The sequence below is a fragment of the Phaethon aethereus genome, assembly GCF_964289735.1.
Source record: "Phaethon aethereus genome assembly, chromosome: 1".
Taxonomy (NCBI): domain Eukaryota; kingdom Metazoa; phylum Chordata; class Aves; order Phaethontiformes; family Phaethontidae; genus Phaethon; species Phaethon aethereus.
This window is the reverse complement of record NC_138575.1, coordinates 78754149-78778563: the sequence shown is the minus strand read 5'-3', so window position 1 is coordinate 78778563 and position 24415 is coordinate 78754149. Positions and strand designations below refer to the sequence as shown.

The window sequence follows — 24415 nt, the reverse complement described above, 5'->3', positions numbered from 1 at the left end:
TTGCATTTATTTTCAGGTAGGTACTCAAAGAGAAAAAAGGATGGCAGAGCCCTCCCTCAGTGCATCCTCTTTTGAAGAGATATCCAAGAAATGTGTTGGAAGAGCTGCAAACATTAACTTGACTGCTGTTACCTACTTGTGAGGATTTCTGATACTGCTTTTCACAGCCACACTCCACTTCTAAATCATTAATGAACATTTATCCCTCAGCATCCTCCATGCTACTACATCCTTTGCAGGTGACTAAATCTCCTCCATGAATTTTCTTCTTTTGTGAAATACTGTTGAATAGACAGAGCAGATGCATCAGCTGTGCCTTCTGGATTTTTAAAATTTTTGCTATTTCTGGTAGTGACACAATTTTCACCACCACTAACTCATCCTTGTGAGCCAGAAAACAGCAGATCACCTCCAGATCACCTATCTATCCTGGCTTAAGAAGGTGCATGGTTCAGACAGCACGCACAGGCAGCTGGCAACCAGCCACTCAGGACAGCTGCTTGCCCCCAGCCTGCTGCTTGTGCAGGCAGGGAGCAACCCACCAGGACAACTGGGAACTAAGCAGCACACTCCTAAGCAAGTGTTTCGTGGTTATTCTCTTGCACAAGGAGGTTGAATCACAGAATCACAAAATGGTAGGGGTTGGAAGGGACCTCTGAAGATCATCTGGTCCAACCCCTCGACCAAGGCAGGATCAGCTAGCGCAGGCTGCACAGGAATGTGTCCAGTCGGGTTTTGAAGCTCTCCAGAGAAGGAGACTCCACAACCTCTCTGGGCAGCCTCTTCCAGTGCTCCGTCATCCTCACAGTAAAGAAGTTTTTCCTCATGTTGAGGTGGAACTTCCTGTGCTGCAGTTTATGCCCATTGCCCCTCATCCTATCACTGGGCACTACTGAAACTTCCATCAATCCCAGAAGACAGATGTTTTGGAGCCCAGGGGCCTGCAGCCTGGGCCTGCAGGAGCCCTCCTGGCTTGCAGCAAAAGCTTTGCTGAAAGCAACACGTTTCTACAGAACGATTCAATTTCAATAAAAAAAGTCTTTGCCAAGTCAAAACACTCGGAAAGTAACTGACTGAATCTATAATGGAAACCCTCACTCAGCAACCCAATGTGTAGAGGATAAAAGGAAACAAAGAAGTACAAGCATACAAAATCTGAGTTTACAGCCAAAAAGCACTGAGCAGTGTACTCCCCAAATGCAAACAAACAGTACACAGAATAGGGATGTGATGGCAGGAGAGGCTCTAGAGGGCTGACCTTCCCTCCTTTGTCCCTGTCACCCATCAGGGACATGCACACTGGCAACTCCACGCTCTGGCAAAATTCAGCAGTATTCAGCAATTCTTGCAACAACCATAGTTGCTCTGTATGTAACGGAAACCTGTGTGGCTGAAACCAACAGACACCCTGACCTACCTCTTGTAGGTATGACCCTACTACTGAAACGAAAGTCTTCCCCCCCCGCCCAAGCTGGCTGATGCTTTAATTTAATTTGCATAATAATCACACAGCCGCCTCCACAGAGCAAGCCTTCTCCTCGCTTCTGTTTTAAATGTTAGCTACACATATAACCATATTCTAGAGCTTTTCAGACAAAACTACTGCTCAATTCCTCCTTTACTATACATGGGCTTTAGCAGAACTGCATTAGCTTCATACTGCCTAAACATATGTCCTCCTGCAATTCAGACATTTTAAGAAACAATGGAAATACCCCACTGCTTCTTCCAAGGTTTTGTTCTCTTCAATGAAACAAGGAAACCGCAAGAAAGGCTCATGAGTGATACAGGAGGAATGAGGGATTTTTTATTTTTTCTTCTTGGAGCACAACCAGCAACCTACAACTAGAGGACAAGGACTACGTTGCCCCATCTCTAGAGGACATTTGGACCACTAAGGCCAACATTATTTGTCATAAAATCACTTCCAGTATGTTTGTCTCCTTGTATTCCCCATTTGTCTGTCCAGATACATCTACCATCATACATTAAGCTGCATGATCTTTAGTGGAGACCATATTTTCATTGTGTTTATACAGTACCCAGTGCATGAAGGCTCTTCTCTACCCATGCTAGCAAAAAAGGAGGCTTGGAGCTACACAGTGGCCCATAATAGAAGTAGCTGACAGCTCTTAGCTCCTAGCCGCTCAAAGCCAAGAAATTTAATTGGTTTTATGTAAGAGCCACTGTCAGTGCAAAAGCTGTATTTTGCAAAATACCTTTCTGACAGATTTCAGCCAGGCTAACAACAGCTTTTCCTCTTGCCAGCATCTGCTTGATTGCAGCACACTTGCTTTTTGCTTTGCATATGGATCAAAGAGCACTAGAGAGCAAGCCACAGCCAGCCGGTTCGCACGCCGCAAAGCCGTAACGTACCGGAGATGCTTGTCGCAACTGCCCACACGCCTGCCTCGCAGGCACAGCCCATCACAGCGTTGCCACCTTGTGCTGCAGAAGTTTTGCTTTGACCACCTGGTAGCAAACTGGAAACAACCAAAGGCTCCCAAGAGGTAACGGTTTAAATCAAAGAATGCAATCTGAATCCTGTTCTGTCACATGATTAACTGTTTATCTTTTAATTGCCTGTAATAATTGGGTAGTGGCAAGTTAATGAATTTCACAGTACGTGTCACATATCACTGTGCCACACAGTTGTTTATTCTGCAGCCGCAGCAGAGCTAAGGGTAAGACTGTGAAATTACTGATAGAAGACAATTAACCCTGTCCACTCACCGTGGGAGAAAGGATGCCTCCGAGAGACCCGTTCAATCACTCCTCTATCTTTTGCAGATTGCAATGCACAGCGTTTGTTTTGTGTTTTTTTAATTTTTTCATTTTTGAAGACATACACCACAAAGCAGTTACCTTCCGCACAAGTCCCCGTGCCACCAGCCTGGTACACACTGTCTCCGCGGGCTGCTGGCTCTGGCACGAGCAACCACAGACCCAGAGAGGAGAGGTCCCGCTGGGGACAGGGCTTGGGTGGCATTGCAGAGCAGGAGCTGCCATATCCTTCACAACTCTTTCCCAGGACAGATCTGACTGGAAACTGATGGGGACTCATCTCCAAAACCCACAGGGAAGCCCATGTATGCAACACCAAGAAACAACCCTGCACAGTCTTTCTGTTGGAAATGTGACTTTTGCCATTCTTCTCGTGAGCGGTGCCAGGTGAATCCCAGCAGGGCAGAAGGTGCTGCACCAGCGACCTTGACCACAGCATCGGCTGACCTTGCTACCTACACAGAAACAGCTCAGTCACAGAGAGCAAACAGTCCTCCCCCGTTGTGCCGGGTGCCACCACTGCAGTAGCTGGCAGATACTACCCATGGTGTCGGTGGCAGCTGGGATGGCTCCCAGGTCTGTGGACAGCCATAACAGCTGAGAAGTGACTGCCACCTCTTGGGACTCGCCCCCCCCCCCGTAGAGCCCAGGGCAATTCAAAAGCCATGATTCCCCAGTGGCTTCGTCTACTTGGGGACATCCAGGAAAATGAAATACTATTCACTAAATAAAGGATAGAAAGCTATTTAAATAAATTGTGCTTAGGCCTCTGATGTAGAACTGAAGTGTCATTAATTTAACTCACCTCCCTTCCTAGCCCTTTAATTCTCAGAATGAGTGTCCATACAGAGTTTTAATGAGGTTTAATTAATCTTCTTTAAAAGGTAGCTTAGATTAACTTTCTTATGTTCCCCCTGTAGACAACCCATGAATTACAGTATTAAATCACCCTGCCTCAAAGGATTCTTGCACCGTGGGAATGTTTGCTGCTCGGAGTTTTTCAATAGTCAAAATTTCTGTGCTATCTTTTATGCCAGTTTTAGTCTACTGGCCCAAACGGATCCACAAAAGACATTTGTACAAACTAATGCAATTAGCTAAAACCTTCTCCCTCTTACTCGATAAGATTATAGGGTCTGCAGGGACATTCTAATTCAAGTTAAGAATGATTTTACTGATTTAACTCTATTTTGTTAAGGATTAAGGATTTGTCTACCAATGAACTTGTACTGGTTTTAATAGGCCAGCTTCATTAATGGAGGCAAACTCCAGGAGACAGACATTTATTTTAGTAAGGACAACCTGGTTTAGTCGAGGTTGAAGATGTACCTAACTGACCTGAGCTGAAACAACTCACACTTGGGTTGCACAAGTAAATTATTGTGGGCTGAGGCAGTCTCAGGTGCCATAGGCAGCAGCTAGACTGTAAGTCCATGCACGCCCACTCTAGCCTCAAGGCAAGTGTTGAGTTATTTGAAGCAGGACAAGTAAGTACTCCTCACCTACAACAGCGCAAGACAGCAGATGGGCAGTAACTGCAGAGGACCTCATGGACGATAACAGCATAACTCTAGACAACTGCTGCGGCGTTTGACCAACTCTGTCTGAAGCCATACTGCTGGTTAACTAGGTGGTACCCTTCGCAGAAGCGACATTTTACTTAATGCGAGGTACTCTTAAAATGCACTAGCAGTGTATGCCCAAAGGCAGTTTGCACAATGCAAATTGCCTTCCAAAACAGTTGTGTTTGATTGGTATGGACAAGGTTATGGTCATGTTCCCTTGAACATTGTCTTTCTGTTAACAGGAGGGACAAGACACACATGTGAATTACCAAGCCATGGTGTTCATGAGGCAGGTTCATATGTAACAAAGCAAAAAAACTACAACATTTCATGCTGCTTTCATGTTTTTCCACTGCTTAAGGTTACAGAAGTGGCAACATGTAGTGTTATCAAATACGCTGAGAGATAGTTTTGCAGAGTACCCCGTTTCAAAACAAAATCTGTTCTTTTCACATGGCAATGGACTTCCATTGGCCGTAGTTACAGAGAGGGTCCACATGAGCACAGGTCTTTCAAGGTCAGTGGTGTGGAAATGCTGGCTGTGCTGGAGTCACTACTGAAAAAGCCCTCTGTCAGTCAGGCTCATGGAATGGTTAATCGCAACCACACTCACCCCCCTACCTCTGCCCCTAGAGAAAACATACTTGTGGTGAGCCGTGAAATAAGTGCCAGGTGGAAACAGAGCTAAAATCATTATAGAGGGAAAACATCTCTGATGTGGTTTCCCTCCTCAACTATAAGCCTACAGCTTGTAAATGGAAAACGGATAGCCACCGACTGTCACTGACTCACGTCCTTACCGCATACACCAATGTCCCCAGCTATGTCAGGGGATTGCTCTCGACTGACAGACATGCAAGCGAGCAAAGGCAGTACTTTGGTGAGTACAAATAGCATATTTAGCATTCCCGCCTGGCACCATCAGCCAGCTGAAGTGTCAGCACTGCTGTAATACACATTTAGACCTTTCTGGTTCCCCTGTGTTGCACGCAGGCTACTGCTGCTGCCGCTTTTTTGAACTCTCTGGTCAGTTCCCAGCTTCTTGTCTAATACTCATTAACACAGCACATCCCAAACTGCTTCAGGCAATACTCCAAGATGTAGATAAAAGAATTCTAGCATTTTTGCTGTTTCCATGCAGAAATGATTCCCAGCACCAGAAAACTAGCACAATAATAAAAAACATATGAAGAAATTAAAAATCAAATATGACAAGTACTCCTCACTAGCAAAAAGGTCAAGATTGTCTTTCAAAAGAATCTTTTCTCCCCAACAAATGAATGTTACACCTTGTTAAAAATCATGGCAATACAAATTCATTCCAGGATAACAAACCTGTCTCAATTTAATTACTGCAAATGGCACTTGCTGATAAGGACAATAAATAAGACAGAATTAGCAGAGGGCATTGCTTAAAAGTGAACATTGTTACTACAAAATACTCTAAGGTGTAAATCTTGAGGGTCAGATTCTCAGTTTCATGTATGTCAACACAATGCAATGGAGGACTCCTCCCTTTATGTCAGGCAGTGTCCCAGCTGTAAGATTTCTTACCTCACTTCTCATGTGCCTATGGGGCTGATGCAAATGACACAGACAAGCCACCTTATCACCAGGAAGCAAGAAAACACATTTATGCACAACCCAGAGGAAGCACAGGTTTTTGATATGGTGATCTACATTTAGATAGGGTCTACAATACATTTATTTATTGGTTTTTAATTTTGTGTCTTATAAACTAGGAGTTCAGAAAAAGGTATAGGAGAAAATAAAAGCATGTTGAAACCTCATATCCACACCACTTTGTTCAACCCATGATTCAGGTTTAAGAGACTTAGTAACACAATCTCTCAAAAGCAACCACCAAATTTGAAACCCTATGACCATAAAGAATTCACCTCAGTTGACGCAAAGCAAATCTGTTGTTCCACAGGCAGGACCCTGCAGTTTTCTGATAGCGCAGAGTATTTTGTTTTTAACTGCTACACTGTCTTTGGTTTGCTGTGTGGCTGCTGAGGTGGAAAAACAGCACTCTTTGCACTTGCTTTTAGCTCTTGCAAGGTGCTTTTCTACCTCTTTAAAGTGCAAGGAGCTGAACCTACATTTAGGAACTTTCCAGAGATAACAAATACGTCCCACCAGGCAGTTTTATGTATTTATTTTGTCTTCCTTTACAAAGAAAGACAACACGCAAGGGAGTTCAAATGAAGCTGAGAGAAGCCAAAAAGGAAACCACAGGTTTTATTTTTCTCTTCAGAGCTTGTGTTTAGTGAGGCCTCATCCCTCAGCATGGAAGATATTGTGCTGTGCTTTTTTAGGGTTTTTAAATACCTCGGGTCACCCAGAGACATTCTGTGAACTCAAATAATCCTGATGTTAACTGAAACATGCAGATGAACACTCTTTAATTCTTCTCTTCCAACTTTCTCAGACCTCAGGAGAGATACCTGGAGATGAGATGTTCCAGTTTCAGCGGCAAATGTCGCTTTTGACAACATGTTTTAGGAAGTAAGTCAGATTGTTTATCCTTCAATGGTAGTTTTGCCTTCTTTGGTTCACAGAGCATAAGGGAGAAAATTCTTTTCTAATATCTCCTTCTGTTCATCCCTCTCCCTCCAGCTTCCTAATTCCACCCGAAGAGAAAGGTCATTGAGGCAAGACTGACAACTTGGTGTAGTTACATGAGCTCCTGTGCATCCCTCTGTGCTCAAAAGCAGCTTTTAGTTCTTCTCTTACTTCCCACAATCATGACCCTGCTCTTGAAGGCCCTAGAAGTTAAACAGGAGCATCCTAGAGGCACTTTAGCTTATGTTGCCTATAAGTGACCACAACGGATTAACATTTCAGTTTGTGCTTTGTTACCGCGTCAGGCTATGCTAGCAACAGAAAGTTTGAGTGGTATAAGGCCCTTCCTCCATGCCATGGTAAAACTCCACTAACTTCAACAGCATGGGAATATCACTCCTTCCCCCAGATCTGGGGGACTGCTTCTTTCCCGATAGATTACTGGCTTGTAGTTAGTCCAGGTTATAGCTCTGGTGGGATGCCGAAGTGGCTCTACTGGACTGGAGAACACAAGTCTAAGAATTAACCTGAGGAATAATTTCTGATCCCTTAAATGGGGCGTATCATACAACAAAGCTTCATATCTACAATCTGCTATTAAAATACTTGTAACAACTTTATCCCAGAAATGGAGGTTCTTCTTTCCTTCAAAGAGGGACTACATAGAGAAGGTATGAGATTTTTCTGCCCCTCCCCCTCTTCTTTTTTCAAATCTTTGATGCCTTAGATGCAAAGAAATGGAGGTATCTGTCGCTCTGGGCAAATTGTGAGGAATGTGCCAGGTTGGTGATCTCTTCTGTCCCTAATCCATACCCTCTATCATGTCACTGTATGCCAGAGGACTGGTGTGGGTGCTGTATCACATGCTAGGGTATTAAATGCATATAGTTTAATATATGCAAATATATTAAATAGTTTACTGTGGACAGGATGAATGATTTGATGCAAAGAAGGAAAATCGATCAACCAACCAACCAAGTAAGGAGTTCAATTTCATTTCAGGCCCTTTTACTCAGGAGGCCTTTGGCAGGGACTGTTTTATTCTCCTTGCCAAAGTGTGGCCAGCTGAGCAAGGAATGTGTGCAACTTTTCAATAGGTCAGTAACTTGACAGAGGTCAATGAAATCACTCACATGCTGAAGCCAATGAAGCTAACTCACACTCATGTAAAAGGTGTGCTTACTGAGCTTTGCTGAATCAACACCTACCTCCTGAATAAAGTCCAAGGATGGCTGCAACTTCCATTTCCTCTTTAAAAAGCTTCCCTTCCCCTCCACAAGGAAAGTGTCTGCCTTCTGACAGAAGTCTTCCCCAACACCATGACAAGCTAATACATGAGCAACACAATGCATCTGTGTTGCATTAGTTACCAAATCTCTGCCACTTTAATCCAGTCTAACAGGACAGACTGGTGCATGTCAGCATGGGCCTTTGTCAACCTGTGACCTTTGTCAAGCTGACTTTAGAGCTGCTGTCTTGAAGAACATGACCTACTACTTAATTGTGTAACACAGCTGCACAAGGCTGTCAAGTACAGAAATGGGGAAACTTAGCACCAGAATCAACACTTTGTCCAGGGTCGACATCACTACACTCATCTTCTAGCAATGGGAATCTGCTGCAGTGTCACCAAGTTTGTTATGGAAGAGACATCCACGGTACACAGAAATAGGGATCGGACAATGTCCACACCAAGACGTTGTCTCTCAGTCTGGGTAATCCAGGCACACAAGACCACCATGTACTCTTTGGACAGCTGAATTGTTATCTCTGTTCCAGTACTATTCACATGTTGAGTTAATCTAAGTTAATCTAAGTCAAGGAAATTCCATTATTATGCCATAAATGAATAAAATTTGTTTTTGTTCAACATGACATTTGAGTTTGGGAAAAAGCCTTTGCTCTGAAATCCAATTATTGACTAACACTGCTAAGCATGTAAATAGCTCACTCCCAGATCCTCTTCTGACCCCTTTCTGTAATTTCCATTAGATTTTCAACCACAAGTTTGGCAAAGCTATTGCTGAGAACGGACTTTCATCATCCCCATCACACAACTGTAGGTAATGTATGCAGAAATAAACACTCAGGGCAAACTCCCTCTCACTTTGTTATTGATTTCTATCAACAGCTTTGCTATGAGAATGGATTTGGCGTTTTACCCTAAACAGGCATCCACCTTATTAACACTTCTGGTTGTTGAAGAAAGCAGAGTTGCAAAGAAACTTCCTGTAGCACTGATCCTGGCAAATGACTCCACGTCACCTCCTGTGAACTTTCTAAATCAGGATGTTATTCAGCTCCCAGCTCACCACTGAATTCATTCAAAGCCGGATCCTGCCCATAGCCAACACAGATTCTTTAAAGAAGAAACCACAAAAAAGCTAGCAGATCTATTAGCAATGACATTTCTGAAGCCTGGTTTACAACAGACAGTTCATCTCATGTCTAAGAAGGGATGAGGCCTGATAGACAACCTTCCTATGATTAAGGTTTTCACAATGGTACGCTCTCATGTGGAGTCTCTGGTGTCTATGAACACAGCTGGGTTCACAGTTCAGTTACATGAATTCTTTGATGTCTCATTATGCAGTTAAGTCCGTGCTCCAGTTTTTCCCTGAGGCTCCTCTCCTCTCTCCAGACACTAATTTCCATGAAACTCCTAGGAATCTTAGTATCTCTGATATTGCTGTCATTGTGCCACAAGCAGCCAGTAGTTTCAAGAAGCATTTGGCAAGATGGATGCTAGGGAGAAGGGAGACAAGGGGCAAGCAGGCAGTCCTATCACATAAGTATCTTTTTCTGAGAAAACCAGAACACACCATTATACACTCCAACAAATGTACACTGTGAGAGCAGAGGTGAAATACCATTTCTTGACCCGGCAGAGAGAATCTTACTCCTTGCTCCACTGTCATCACTGGCCTTTAGTTTATACTGCTCTTTAAAACACTTTCAGACACAGAACTAATTCATATGGTGATGAAGAGCAAAGAAACATTTCAAGTGTGAGAAACTGTATCTTTTCATTTGCTTTACATCTATTTATTCATTAAAAAAGAAATCACCAGCCAGGAAAATATCAAATTCCTCACTCCCTACAAATCCACTCATGTCTCTCTCCCTCTCTTCTGTCTCATCCCCCTTCTCCTCAACACAAGGTTCATGCTTTTCTTTAATTAAGAAAAAAAAAACCTTAAACTTGCCTTTTGCCTAGAATTCCTCTTTTTGTTTCTCCTCACTACTACTAAAAGAAAAATGAATAAATCTAACACTGAAGGCAAATACCAGTATCTGGTCTTACTGGTTTTGTATCAATAACTTTGATAGAATTCAGTTCCAGTGACCAAATATGACCACGATTCAACCATAAACTGCATATTCACTTTGTTACCTACTCAGGATGTGAAGCTTCATATCCAGAACTGCTAATGCAGCAGCATGCAGCTTTTAATGTAAATCATGTTACTACCACATACATGGGCCTGCTTGCAAAACTGCGTGTTTCAAGGCCCCCAGTTTCAAAATGAATCCTTACTCTCTTACTCTCAGACCCTCTGGATCTTAAGGCATGCAATCTGAACTTCTACAGTCTCTACTTTTAGATATTAGGACCACATTTAATTGCACAGAAGCTCTGGCATTCTGGATAAGAAGTTTTCAATGAATGAGCAGAATCAGAGACTGCTTAAGAAGACTTCAGTAATGCAGCACGGGAAAGATAAAGAAAACAGCTTCAGAAAAGTAATGAATTTACCTGGAGTATTAACAGCATCTGAATAATAGAAGGTGGAACTCTGGCTCTGGAACGTGATAATGCATCTTCCAATTTAATGTTGAGGGTAATTATATTCCTAAAGTGCAGAAGAGCCAGCTGCCGAACTGAGGGCTCCTTCCCCTTAGAAACAGAAACAAAGCAAGATGGATTATGACCAGTGTGAAAATGAGTTTCAAAATCCTGTCAAAATTTCTTCCTCCACTTCTCAAGGATTACAAGAATGGTAAATTTGAATGAAAAGCATAGGAAATATAACAAAGGACACAGAGCAGCCTACAAGTCTACACAGTGAATGAATTTGATTTGGCAGTAATGAATGCTGCAGACAATGACAGTCTGACTGTGTATGAAGATGATGAAGGGTTGGGGTGGGCTGTGGGGGATCATACCTGAGCGCAGGATATATATGCATATTTTGTACTTTAACAGTAATGAAATGTATGATATGTTTTTAAAAAAAAGCAAGGGTGAATTTCCATTATTTCTCAAGATTTTGAGTTCTGGCTGGGTACTATCTTCACGTTATGGTGGGAATCCTGACTCAGTCCACCTGCGGATCCTCCTTTTCTCTACAGTTTGGGAGACTTCACTGTAAGGCAGGAGCAGAGCTCAAGTTTCATATTGCATTTTCAAAGACAACCTTTTACAGTTCAAGAATACCTTCTCATTGAAAAAAATCTCATCTGAAGAAAACAATGCTAGCTCTGCCTGCAGAGGTAACACTGCTTGCATTACGAGGAGTTGTCAAACTGCTCCTGTTTCTGGCATCAGGGTTTTTTCCTTGGGTATATATGGCTGAACATATATATTCTTGCCTGCAGTTATGCGTGCTGCCAGCCAAGTATTAACGCTTCTGGAAGGTCTGGTATTCATCTGGTATTGACTTATCTTAGTTTGGAATAAAGAAGCCTGAGCCAACCCCATTCCTTTTCACTTTGTTAATTATTTATACTGAAATAAAGAAGGCCCCAAGTCTGCTTCAATTGCTAAAGAAAATAATTTACAAGAGCACATAAGCACCAGCTAGTTTTTTGGGAAGTAACCTCAGAACATCAGGCACCTAGATCTATTTGAAATTACATGGGCCTTGGGGCTCTTATCCCCTCTAGGTTCCTTTGAAAATTGAAGCAATTACTTCCATCTGAAAGGTGAGGAGACTTGTGTTGCTAAATTATTTTCAAAGGCCTCAGGAACACAACAGTGAAAAGGGGTATTCAGTGCAATTTTCAAAAACATCTGAGTGAGTTCTAATTTAGTCAACTGCTTTGGAAAACCAGGTTGAGAGCCTACTTGTATCTCTAGGTGCCCAAATGCCTTTGATTTAAATTACGTGGCACTAAGAAAAATCTCCCATCTTGTTCTAACAGGTTTTTAATACCATCTTATTTCTATCATTTTAAAGTTTCCACTGATAAGACAGAAGTCAGTGGGTCAACTAGCCCTGTATGTTTTTAGAGCTTTTCTCTTTCAGAATCAAATTCTGTGTTGCAGCTTTTCCACTGAACTCAGACTTCATGCCTGTAATTATCTGCAGATGCAAATGATATCATTAACATTCAGACAATCATTTTAGGCATAAAGTCCACTTGGAAAAATGGAAGAAGGTTTCTGAAGTTTTCCCAAATACGTTTAGGTACCAAACTCCCACTAAAATCTGTAGGCATCTAGGAGCAACTCTAGAAGGTCACTTACATCTGGTACACATCTCCTTGGGACTTAAGTGATAAACAACACCCTGTGGCCATCACTAAGTTAGAAGATTGAGCCTTCATCCAAATCAGATCAAGTATCTATTGTGGATTTAGAATTACTGGAGTCAAATTCTATGCTCACGTAAACGGTCTAACTCCACTGACTATTGCTGTTCATTTATAGTAGCATAGAATTTGACCTCAGAAATACAATTCCTTTTCAAAAGTGGAGATACTTCAAAGACAAATTCACAGTGCAGAGAAGGAAACACGCATATTGAAGTCAACACAGCTCTATTTAGTTCACTGTATGCATCAGTTTATTGTTCATAAGCTTTTTTGAGCTTTAATGTGAGCTGACATAAGGAATAAACATCCTCCTTGCACTCCACTCCTGTTTTCAAAGTTCCCCTTCATCTTTTTCACCTAAGCACTTCAAACCCCTGTTTGCATAAGTTACTTATTAGCATGACATGACTATACAGAACAGCTGCACTGAGAGGTTGGCCCAAGGAGAGAGAGTTAAGGATTGCATCAATCTGTTGATGAACCAGTAAAGTTGCTTTTTCCAGTTTTTCAAGATTCTGTTGTAACAGAGTAATTTTTCACCTGCACAGGATAGAAAATAGCCTGAAGCATGGGCAGGACATCACTGAAGAAAAAATCCCAGGTTTCAGCTAAGGTATCCAGTAGTTTCTGCCCTGCAAAAACACAAAACAAACTAGTGAACCATTTAGGTTGTAATCAGCTAACTGCAAAGACTAGAACATGCAGGAAAAAATGTGGGTCTGCTATTATGAATCATGTAACAGCTACTATTAGCAGTATGGAATTAAGTATTCCTTTCACTGCATCGGATCATTCAGTATTTGTGTCTTTTCAAATGACACACCTAATGTTCTTAGTAAACTCAAGAGACTTTGAGGTTAAAGCTTACTCAGAAAAACCCCATGAAGAATAAAAAATAATAGGTTGGGTTACCTCCTCCTCTTCTTGCAGGAATACCTACTGGACAAGACTGCAGAGGAGAGCAGTAGGAGGAGGACACAGCAGGTTAAACATGGAAACATTCCTGCACAGTAATCTCCTCCATGGTGCTCCCCTCTGCCCTCTAAGCCGCAAGCCAGCAGAGCAAACTGTGCTCTATGGAGCTCCTCCACAAAGCATGCCCTCAGACTGATCCCTTAACTTCCCTGTATCTCCACTTACATAGAAAATCTCACCCAAGATCTATGGAAAAAGAGAATGGTGTTGTGGCTCTAGTTTTTACTGTAACTTTCGAAGGATGCAGTCAAAACCTGCTATGACCTGAGTTCCCTATGGTCCTTGCAGCGAGGCCACCTCCCTCTCTGTTCCCTCCCCAGCTGCAGCCACCTGAAAGCCTCTCCAACTGAGGCTGGAGAAGCTCTGGCCAGGTCCTACAACCAAGCTGGACATGAAGTTCCTCACAGAAACTTTCATAAAACACAGAGGGAAATGCAGGCGCCAAGATCTACAGGAGAGGAAGTCTGGCTCGATAGCTGAATGCCGTCTTCAAATCCCTGTTCCCCCAAACCACCTGTGTGACCTTGGGCAAGCTCTTTAGCGTCCCTGTGCCCCATACCCAGCTGTGAAATAAGGGCAATGCCACTGCACCTCCACTAGCAAGTTTTATGGAGATAAATACACATCAATGACCATGAGGCATTCAGACAAGACAATATGACTATCAGGAAGGAAATTCAATAGCAATCAATCCATATCACTACTGGTGTCAGAATCGGATACTACTGTTAATTTTGGTATTACAGCATTACTTAGGGCCTCAGCCAGGGAACATTTTGCCCAGAACTGCACACACATCACAAAGAAACTGCATGAAATCTACACTCCAAGTTAGCCAAGTGCCAATCTTTATTATGGGATACTTGACCTCCCTGCATTTTTAAGCACATGACAAATAGCACCAGCTCTGGCCCATCTGCAACTCCTGAATTATTCCTGCGTTGATGACTTTAAGTGCTTTCAGTGACAAATGTGGATCACCATGCTATACTGCAGCTGCTGGCTTGTGAACCACGCCAAGGTCTTTGTCCTGCACCACCAAGCAGGAGTTCTCTGTCCTACATGCTCATGCACAAGATTAAAAAGGGTCGTCTTGGTTTCAATTTTTAAAAAAATTGTCTTGCATTAGTTCTCGTGAAACACAGCAGGGAATCAGGTCCAGCTGTAGCAATAATAACAACAACAACAACAATAATAATACCATTGCATTATAATCTCCACATACTAGTGTCTAAAACACTAAAGTGTTTCAAAGATATAAATCCGATCATGAAGGAGAAGCCCAACCACTTTACGCCTTTAGGGCAGAGTTTTAAAAAGAGTTAAATATGTTAGTTGCCCAGAAGTTGAGGTTAAGTGGAAACTAAGCCCTTACAAATCTGGCTCCAGATGTGGGTGCCGAACACTGGTCCTTTTAAAATTTTGGTGCTAGAATCGCATGAAGTCAAATTACCCTGTTGAGATAAAACATCCCTTTACTGTTGCACACTCATCTTGTGTGCACCTTGTTTTGTGAAGTGACGCATTTCTGCACAGCAGCTCAGAAAGGCTGCAAAGTTAACTGCCTTTTGCCAGGCAGGCCTTTTACTGGGGCTGTGGAAGAATTCCTACGGTTTGTTGATGATGAGCATCTTTCACATGGAGGAACTGACTTCCGTGTCCTCTCAAGAATACATTTGTTTTACTGTCAGGCAAAGACCTCTACATTTACTATAAGCATTTGCTGGATTCCAGGAAGCTGGCTTATTCTAAATGCTCATTTTAATGAAGCACAGTATTGTATGACATAAAAATGCTTAAAAGTGCTTCTAAAAGTTAATTGAAACTCCTGAAAGAAATATAAGAATAAAAAATCGTAATTTCAAAACAAAAGCGAAAAATTTCAAAAGCTCTTGCAGAGCAAAAACCCTCCAAAGTATGCTCTGAAGTGATCTTTTTTCTCTTTTGAAAACTTCAACACCAACTGGAGAGGGAAACTCAAACCATGGGATGTGGGGCAACCTGAGATTTGAGGGCAGGACTGCTGCTGCTGCAGACCCAAAATGGAGCCCTGCTCAGAATGGGAGCTCAACCAACTTTGTCTTCAGCGTTTTGGGAGCCATGGGGTCACTGACTATGGGATGGACTCTGGGGTGCTGCCTCTGTTGCCAGGAAACCCAAATTCCAGCCTTGGAAATTCACATCCATCAGCAGCTCCCCAGGCAAGCTAACAGAAAGCTGTCTGTCAGAAAGACCTCTGCCTCTGAATGAGATTCCTAAATTACAGCCACCCTCCCATAACTTGCCAGTTTTAGTGAGCTGACATTTCGGAGGACAGACTTGGAAAAAAAGATGACCAGTTTAATCCTCACCTTACCAGCATTTCTGACCGTATTTTAAGGGCAAATCACAAAATAATACACTAACTTTAAAAACAAAATAAACTTAAGAGCTTGCTGAAATTTTGTATTGGCTAAACATGTACCTACATTTGAAAGCCAGTTAGTGGTCTCACATTTCAATTTTTCATCTCAGCTTTGATCTGAAACATCAGAGATAGTATTTTTGATTTTCAAGCTAGTAAAACCAGAAGAAAAACAGGTTGGATTTTGGTAGGTGTCTGCATCTAATTTGCCAATCTGATACTTAAAAACTAACTTTCTTTGTGATTTACAAAGTGCTATGAAGGCCTTGAGATCCTTACAGCTCCCCTTGTACTCTCCAAGATGTTATTTTATATAACTGAGGAATAATGTGTTCAGCTTCAAGGAGTTTGGGTACTTTTTCAGGCTATTTTTTAATGTGAAATCTTCTCTTTCTGCAGTCTTCAGTGCTATTGTCTTTTCATAAGAAAAGCTGGGTCCCACAGCACCATCTTAATCTGATCAACTGTACTGTCAGTAATGGAAGGTCACATTTAGGATTTATAGATAGCTGAAACTAATGGAAACGGTTGTCTCCAGGCTACTGCTTAAACAGTATATTTAGACTAAGTGGTATTATGACTGCAGCTTTGGAAAAGGAAAGACACATTTCTTTAAAACTGCCTCAAGACTCCCTGAAGATCTTCAGAATGTTTACATGGGCAATAATTCTCGAAGATATTCCGAAACCATTTCATCCTCTGACGATGTATGCCTACATTTAGGACAAAATGGCATATTTAAGAGCATATCTAAATGCTGCGCAATAGCACAGGACGCGAAATGAGGGTGACTGTAAAACAACACATCAGGTTTTATGTTTACTTCCATAAGGTGACACATCCAGAAGGTGCAGACAGACAAATGGAGCCTTGACTGTGAAAAAGAGACTGTGTCTGATCTCGTTTATGTAATAATGAATCCAGAATAACTACTAAAACCACCTACAGCATTATTTTGGACTTAGCCAGACACTTCAACTAACTGGGATCTTAGTGTTTAGGTTTTGGTTTATTAAGATACCTCACTCTATTTCTCCACTTTTCCTTAACATTGAGCAGGCTATAATTGAAGGAGAAGGAAGTATCCATGGAGGTAATCCTCCCGTTACTTCCTCGCTGCTGCTCTAGGCTATCACCTCTCCTTGATGAAAGCCAATGGGAACATCAAGGCAGGACACAAGAACAGACTACAGGAATTAATTGATACAAGCTAATCCAGAGTCCCAGGAAGATAGTGGAAAGCATCACACTGCCTCCAGAATGCACTGGCTAGAACTCCTGTGGCAGACATAGATAGCAATGCTAAAATCCAAGTTACCTTCATAAAACCGGATCTTGTCCCTTAGGATCACCATGCCTTTTGTGAGCAGCTGATTCTGTAAATAAAATATAGACTACCTTTACTCAATTCTGTACTTCCCTACAGCCATTGTATTTCACACTTTGCTCATTCTTAACTTTTGACAATAAAAAGGGTCTTTTATTTTAATGATCAATCATCAAAGGACTCCTCCTGTGTCCATCTTGCTTAAATCACTTGGCACAGTGGTCAAGTGATGATGTAGTCACCTACTGCTTTCAGGATACAGCACGTATTCTGTGTGGTACAAAGTGCTTCTAAAACTTCAAATGGCTGACCCACAAAGCAAGGACTCTGCCTTAGAGAAGCAGAAAGAATACTGCTTCAATAGACAATATGTACTGACTGCTAAATGTCTTTCCTATTAACTATACTACAGTGAACTTAACTTGTTTACTGAGGAACTTAAAATTTAAGTTAAAAGAGAATGTCTGAAGTCTACTGAAAGACAGCAATGTCATAGAGAAACACAGTGACTGCACAAATCTATTCCATGGCTTGGGCTTTCACTATCTAGCTAGATATATAGAAAATCCGGATCCCTTTAGTCCATAAATGACAGAACACAGAGAAGTCAGTGGGTATCTCTGAATGGTTTCAAGGAGCTCCAGATCAGCATTTAGAGTGGGTGAAATTATTTTGCTCAGTAGCATGTAATGAAATCTGATTTAAATGAAAGAAAACACATGCCTACCTGTAGATATTCAGTGAAAAAGGATCCCAATTCTGTTTTCAGTAATTGCCTGTATTAAAAAGAATAAGAAAAGGATCTGTGTAATCAGCAAATCGTATTAGCTGTGCACTGCATGGAAATGAGGAAGTCACTAATAGCAAAATATTTTCATATGAGCACAAAGCCTGCAGTAATGCCTAACTACAAATAGAGCAAACAGGGTCAACAATACCAAGACTCCCAACCAGCACTTCTGTATGTTGAAAAATATCCGCAGTGCTTTTAGATGGCTCAGTTGCACGAATACGTATGAAAGGAAATTGAGTTTTGATGAAAAGAGGACGCTTTCCATCCTACATCTAACCCTTTTAAAAATGCTCGAGTTGATCTCCTGCTGTGCCAGGGCTTCACTGGCGCCTGGTGTTGCAAACATGGGAGAACCCCTGGCGCTCTCTGCCTATCCATGGGTCTGAGCCAAAAAATGAGCACGTGACTTGGCTGATGTGTTCAGAGCCAAATCATCCCCGTCTCTGTCCTGAAAAAAAGAGCTGTGACAAATTAGAGAGAAACCTGAAGCAGGATGATATTCTGTGGGTTTTGTTGCAGGTGTGAAACTTGTCCAGTTTTCACTGAAAGGGTCATGATCTTCCACTCAGGAGACCCACGACAGCTGAAGTTTCATACAGTTTCAGTGAAAAAGCAGGTAGAAATTTAACAGTTTAGCTCTGCCTTTCATGATTACTCTACACTAAAACATACAAAGGAATCTCAGAGAGCAAACCAAACTCACATGCAAGTAATTCCTGCAAACAACCCTCAAATTCACAAACTGAATGAATTCAACCCCATTTGCAAGCCCAACATTTGCACCCACGTAAAACTCACTACATTGCTAAAAAGCTGTACATCATTTAAGTCTCACACATTGGATTCTAGATAGACTTCTCTGCACTCGGGTTGCTATTTAGGTGCCTAAATGAGAGCTTGGACCTTATAAAAATGTAGGGGCTTTCCGAATAATTGCAAATCTGGCTTGGAGCCCTTTTGAAAACTTGTGTCTGTGTGACCACCTCAGGTCCCATGAAGAAATTAGGTCAAATTTGACTTAAAATCAATTCGACTTAACATCTAAACACCAACTTCAATTAGGGTAGTTATGTAAATTATATTCTTGGTAGCATGCTATCATCTATCCCTTTGGGTTATGTTTTTAACTAGCAAATAACTAATTAATCAAATTATTTAACTAGTAAACAAATACAAGTCTGGTTTAAAAAGTACAGCATATTCCCATGCTCCATGAAAAAGTCTGCAGGAGTTGGATCTGATGTTTTTAACACTACATGCTTCAGCACAGCCTCTTGAGATCTTCTGAAAGTTCAGAGAAAGCAGGAGCAGGTCAATTTTTAGGAGGCTGAAATACAGTATCTTATTTATTTATCCTTAAGCACATGTCCACACTGACCTCATAGCAGCCTGTGGAAACACTCTAGGCATAAAGGAAATAGAAAATAAACAAAAGGAAGGGGAGTTTCAGATGCTCTCAAGCATCAAAATCCTTTTCTGCTAGAAACCCTATTAATTCAGACAAACCATTTATGGACAAAAATTTTCAAAGCCAGCTCAGGCTTTAGCCATAGGTCTCTCATTGCCATAAATGGCCACTGTATGGCTAGCCCTCCTGGCATGGTGTTGCAACCCATGGGAGAGGACAAGCCTTGCAGTGCCCTGAGACTCCACCCTCAATGGTACCCACCCCAAACCCTTGGCAGGGGTTAAAACCCACCTCCCCCAAAGACTGTTAAAGTCTTAAAGCCTTAAGAGTACGTCAATGAGTACAAGGATGCTATAGCTAAATCACGCCATGCACACTTCAAAGTGGGAATTCACTGTCCAAGTGGTGTGATTTCTTTCTGCATCACAAGCGATCGCACTAAAGGTTTTTCTTAGTTTGAACATGAATAGATAAACCATTTTTAGGTTAAAATAATGGGAAAGTTGCAGTTTTGAATTCTCCTATGACAGAGGCAATTTATTCCCAGATATCTCTTTGTGCCACTGTTTCAAAAAAAATACTGACTCTTTATGCTGACAGATTTTGTTAATTTTCTACTCTCTCCTCAAGGTAGCAGCTCTTTGAAGTCTAGTCCTGGATTCCTCATAGTCTTGAATAAGCGATTTGCAAATACTTTCTCTTTTCATATTTTAGGTTCTACTGATAATTCATGGCATTTAGAGCAGGAAATACAAAACGATGTTCTACTTATCCAATAACTAGCCCTCTGATAAAACAAAATCCCACCACATTTCCATTTTTTCGGTTGTGAATGAACTAAACAACCAGTTTGTAGTTAATTATATGCACTGGACTGCATCACACCAAGCAGCACTATGGCTACATTAGCATCCCTGTTCATAGGGTGGAAGAAGAAGTGACAGCACAATTAATGCATCTTGCTCTTTGAATCCCTAATAATACAGATACTTCATGCTGCTTAATTAATTTCTTGTGAAATAGTGAGGCCCTCAGGCCACATCAGAACATTGGTGTTTGATGTTCTCTGTACCCATATTCATTTAAAAGAGATTCACAACAAAGCTGGATCAAGACATTGCTTGCAATTTTTTCTCATCCTTGCTTAATTTCCTTTAACAAAAATCAGTTAGGTTGTCACTGATCCTGGATAATTCAGATTACTGAATAACCTTATCTAGATATGTGGACATCATGGTGGAATCCAGGTAAAAATCTGATCAAAGCTAAAAGAGATCCCTGATCAGGTAGGATACTTCATTTCAAGTGTATCTGATTTTGAAGCTAGCCATTTTGCACTCTGATGAAGCTTGTATATCATTGATATCAGGTCTTCATTGCCTATTTAATGACTTCATAAATTAAGATGATAATTTATAATGCACATAAAATACGCTAAAATAGCTCCTGACTTTTTTGTATCTTCCTGCTGCTGCTTCTCTGGTTCATTTTGAAATTAACTCTTGCAACATTAGTCAGAATGGAAAGTCTAACGCTGTATAGTATCTGATTTTAACTTTATTAGTTAAATAAAATTAAAATAAGCAAATGGAAACAAGTGGTTTTACGGAGTTTGAACTCTTGCTACAAAGGAGGAAATTCCACTAAAATGTGCTTTGCTTGCATTAAGTCAGTATCCTGAAACTCAGAAAAGAGGCAGCTATAAATATGTATTAGCTTTAATACAGGACGTCCTGCTTCCCTGTGTTTCCCTTTCCTTCTTTTTCTTCCTTGATTTACAAGTGGTGTAAATAAACACTTTGAAATGACATATAGTGCATAAAATGAAAAAGGAAAAAACACTGTATGATTACTAACATCACATTTATGCACCAGGAGAAATACCAAACGGTGAGTATATGAATACAGATTTTTATTACCTGACTTTTTAATCAATCCCCTATCCAATGACCTAGTAAGGGCTCAGAAGGCGTAAAGTACAGGCCAACACTGGTGCTACTCCCAGTTACTGACGTACCTTCTCACCACCTTACTTCATTAGCTTTAGCAGACTTAGGAGTTACAGCAATATGAAAGAGACTGAAGTCACACACTGATTTTATTGGCAGCAGGGCTTCCGAGCGCTACATAACTCCATATTTAAGGCCACTTTCTAATGACAGAGGAATGCAAGAATGGTGTCAAAAGGCATCAATGTAAATGAGTGGCAGCTTTTATGAGCCAAACCTGGAGAAAAGTAAACGGTACTGTACAGAGTTGCACCCACTGATGTTTTCTTAAATAATCAGTGCATACATAACAGAGTTCAAAGCCTCAGGATGTCTGTTCAGAAAAGGAAGTTATACGTATTTGTTTGCACGTATGTGACATACAGTAGTTGAATATACGTGACATTACTGAGTCAAAATGATGGTGTGCAAATACTGCGGGCATAAGCTAATTATTCAAATATTTACACTTGGTCTGTGAGTCAACTTGGATAGTCAAGGTTTAATTATAAAAAGTATCCCAGAATTTGCTTTAATTAAAGTGGTAAAATAAATTAACTTCTTTTACTGTCCTGTAACTGTTGAAAAACATTACTGATACTAGCTATTTACCTGAATGCTTCCACACTCAAATTCTGCCCAGTGGAAATAATGGCTATGTGTCTTTTTATTTATGTACTTGTGGGGAAAATGCAACCAAAACAATTGTAAGGAAAATATACACTTGTTCCACTCCTGAGGTCCTGTTTATGAATCAGATATTTTTGCATTCAATAATAACATTAACCCAAAGAAAGTTACTTTGAATTAAATAAAAACAGTAGTAAGCCAGATATTTTAGATATGTGACAAATCAGTAATTTCTTAGTTAGGTTTTGAGCTGAATTTAAGTGAGGCAAAAGGGCTTCGGTTGCAAACAGTCAGGAGGCCCTAAAATGTTACTGACTGCAGTCAGCAGTAAAATGAAGCACACAGCAGGAGTGCAGTAGTTTCTGGAAAGAGGATGTGGCTGGATGTGTGAACAGGCATGTTTAAAAAATGCCACAACCATGCTCTCCTCTAGAGACAGATCCTTTGGCTGTTTTGGCCTCTTTGCTCGCTCGCAGTTTTCTCATCTTAGCTTTTTTCTATGAATGAAGCAAGAAGGACACACACGAAAAGCTTCACAAAAACAAACTCAGAGTTGTTACTGAGAGGATGGACAGCTTTTGGCAATAAATTAGAAGGCTGTTCAGGCCAAGTTGGAGGAAAAAGGGAACAACCTCAAAGCAGAATAGACAAGAACTAGTCTCAAAAGCCATGCTGCATCTCGCCAAACACTCACTCATCCCAGGAGAGTTATGCTGCTGATGCCTCATTTATGACCGCAGCTTTCTAGCTCAGTCTATATTTCACAATATTTTGTCCATTAGCTCAGGTATGAGTCACCAGGCATTCTCCTTGAAGTGAGTGATCAGCCAAGACAACAACAAAGCAGCGTTATCCTTACCCTAACAAAAAGAAATGGGCCTATCCTGCGGCAGCAAAGCCCATCATAAAATGGAAAAAAAAATCAGTCTATTTGTAGTCAGCTTGCCTGTTCAGCTGCCTGGGATGTTCCAATAAATTCAACACAACTATATTACTAGGCATCATTATGGTGCACTGTTGATACCCAGGCAAATGAAAGCAAAATATGCGCACAATTCACCAAATAACATCCATCCATCCATCCATCCATCCATCCATCCATCCATCCATCCATCCATCCATCCATCCATCCATCCATCTTCCATTTGTTGGCTCATACAAGATTATATTTGCCTCTGTCACGTCAACAAATAATTTTTCCTCTTCTGTCCCTCACCAGCAGATGAGCATCCTGAGGCAAATGCATTGGGCCAGGAAATCTCAGCCCAGAACTGCTGGGATCACTCTGCACGGCTCGACCTTAAGGAGAAAGAGCTGTGGCATTGATCTGCACGGCTCGACCTTAAGGAGAAGGAGCTGTGGCATTGAGAAGCTGGTAAACAGCTGGATATCTGCACGGCTCGGCCTTGAGGAGAAAGAGCTGTGGTAAGCAACTAAGAGGAAGCAAAGGAGCGCATGGACACCTGCAGGCAGCGAATCCTGACTGTGTGAGAGGCGTATGGACAGCGCGTGATATTTTGTATATAGCCAATTGCAATAATGTGTGTTAACAAGCTGTAACCAATCATGAGTGTGTGCGTGGTGACTAAACAAAAATTATGATATATACTGGAGTCAGACAAGACAATAAACAGCTTTGGAATATAACTCTCATAGAGTTGTGAAGTCCATCTTTCTCCCGCGCAGAACTACCATTTTTTGTCATTCAGATAAAGCTGAAGAATCCTAACTGCACTTACAGTAGTAATGATCCACTATTACTCCAACAACTAACTCTAAATGATTGATGGATCATGCTAACTGACAGCCATCCTAGAAAAGCTATTCTTTGTATGTCATTTTCTCCCCAGGGATGTAAGAAGTAACGGGAGAATAAGTTTCTTTTCATTTCAAAAAGACAGGGAGAGCGGGAAAAAAATCACAGGCCAAATGTCATTTGTCTGGACTTCTCTGAAGATATTCCCACAATTAAAGGAACCAGACCAGGAGAGCTATCCCAGACTGGGAACTAGACAGCAACAGATAATCTCAGAATATCTGGATATTCTGTGGATTTTGTCAGACTCCAGTCCCTGGATAGAGTGGGAATAAGCGGTAACAGAAAAGGAATCACTGAGGCTCTTATCTAAAGACAGCCAGAGAATGTAATAAGCTGCCTGTCTTTTGTAAGCACAGCTTCTTTTCTACCGTTTATTCTTCAAAGCGTTGGGACAAATTTCTAAGAGGAAATCTGCTATCTTGCCCTTCTCAGTGAGAGAAGGTTTAGTGAGTAATAACAAATAAGTGATAGAAAAAGTAGCAAAAAGTAAAGTGCTGTAAATCCAGATACCAGCTTACCTCTTGGTAAACTTTTCTTTGCAGCTATAACTTAAATAGAATCACAGAACGTTTAGGTTGTGAAAGACCTTTAAGATCATCAGGTGCAACTGTTAACCTAT

The 24415-nt window shown here is 41.3% G+C and overlaps 1 protein-coding gene across 1 annotated transcript in view; it reads right to left on the bottom strand.

The window, feature by feature from the left end:
• Positions 1-24415, bottom strand: part of PRR5 (proline rich 5) — a gene marked incomplete at its 3' end in the record, with an annotated part of 54498 nt that overhangs the window by 17379 nt on the left and 12704 nt on the right. The window contains exons 3-6 of the mRNA XM_082004522.1: positions 17886-17934; positions 17150-17207; positions 12993-13084; positions 10672-10812 (exon numbers count right to left, since the gene is read on the bottom strand). Of these exons, the coding sequence (XP_081860648.1) occupies positions 10672-10812; positions 12993-13084; positions 17150-17207; positions 17886-17934 (340 nt within the window). The remainder of the gene's footprint in view (positions 1-10671; positions 10813-12992; positions 13085-17149; positions 17208-17885; positions 17935-24415) is intronic.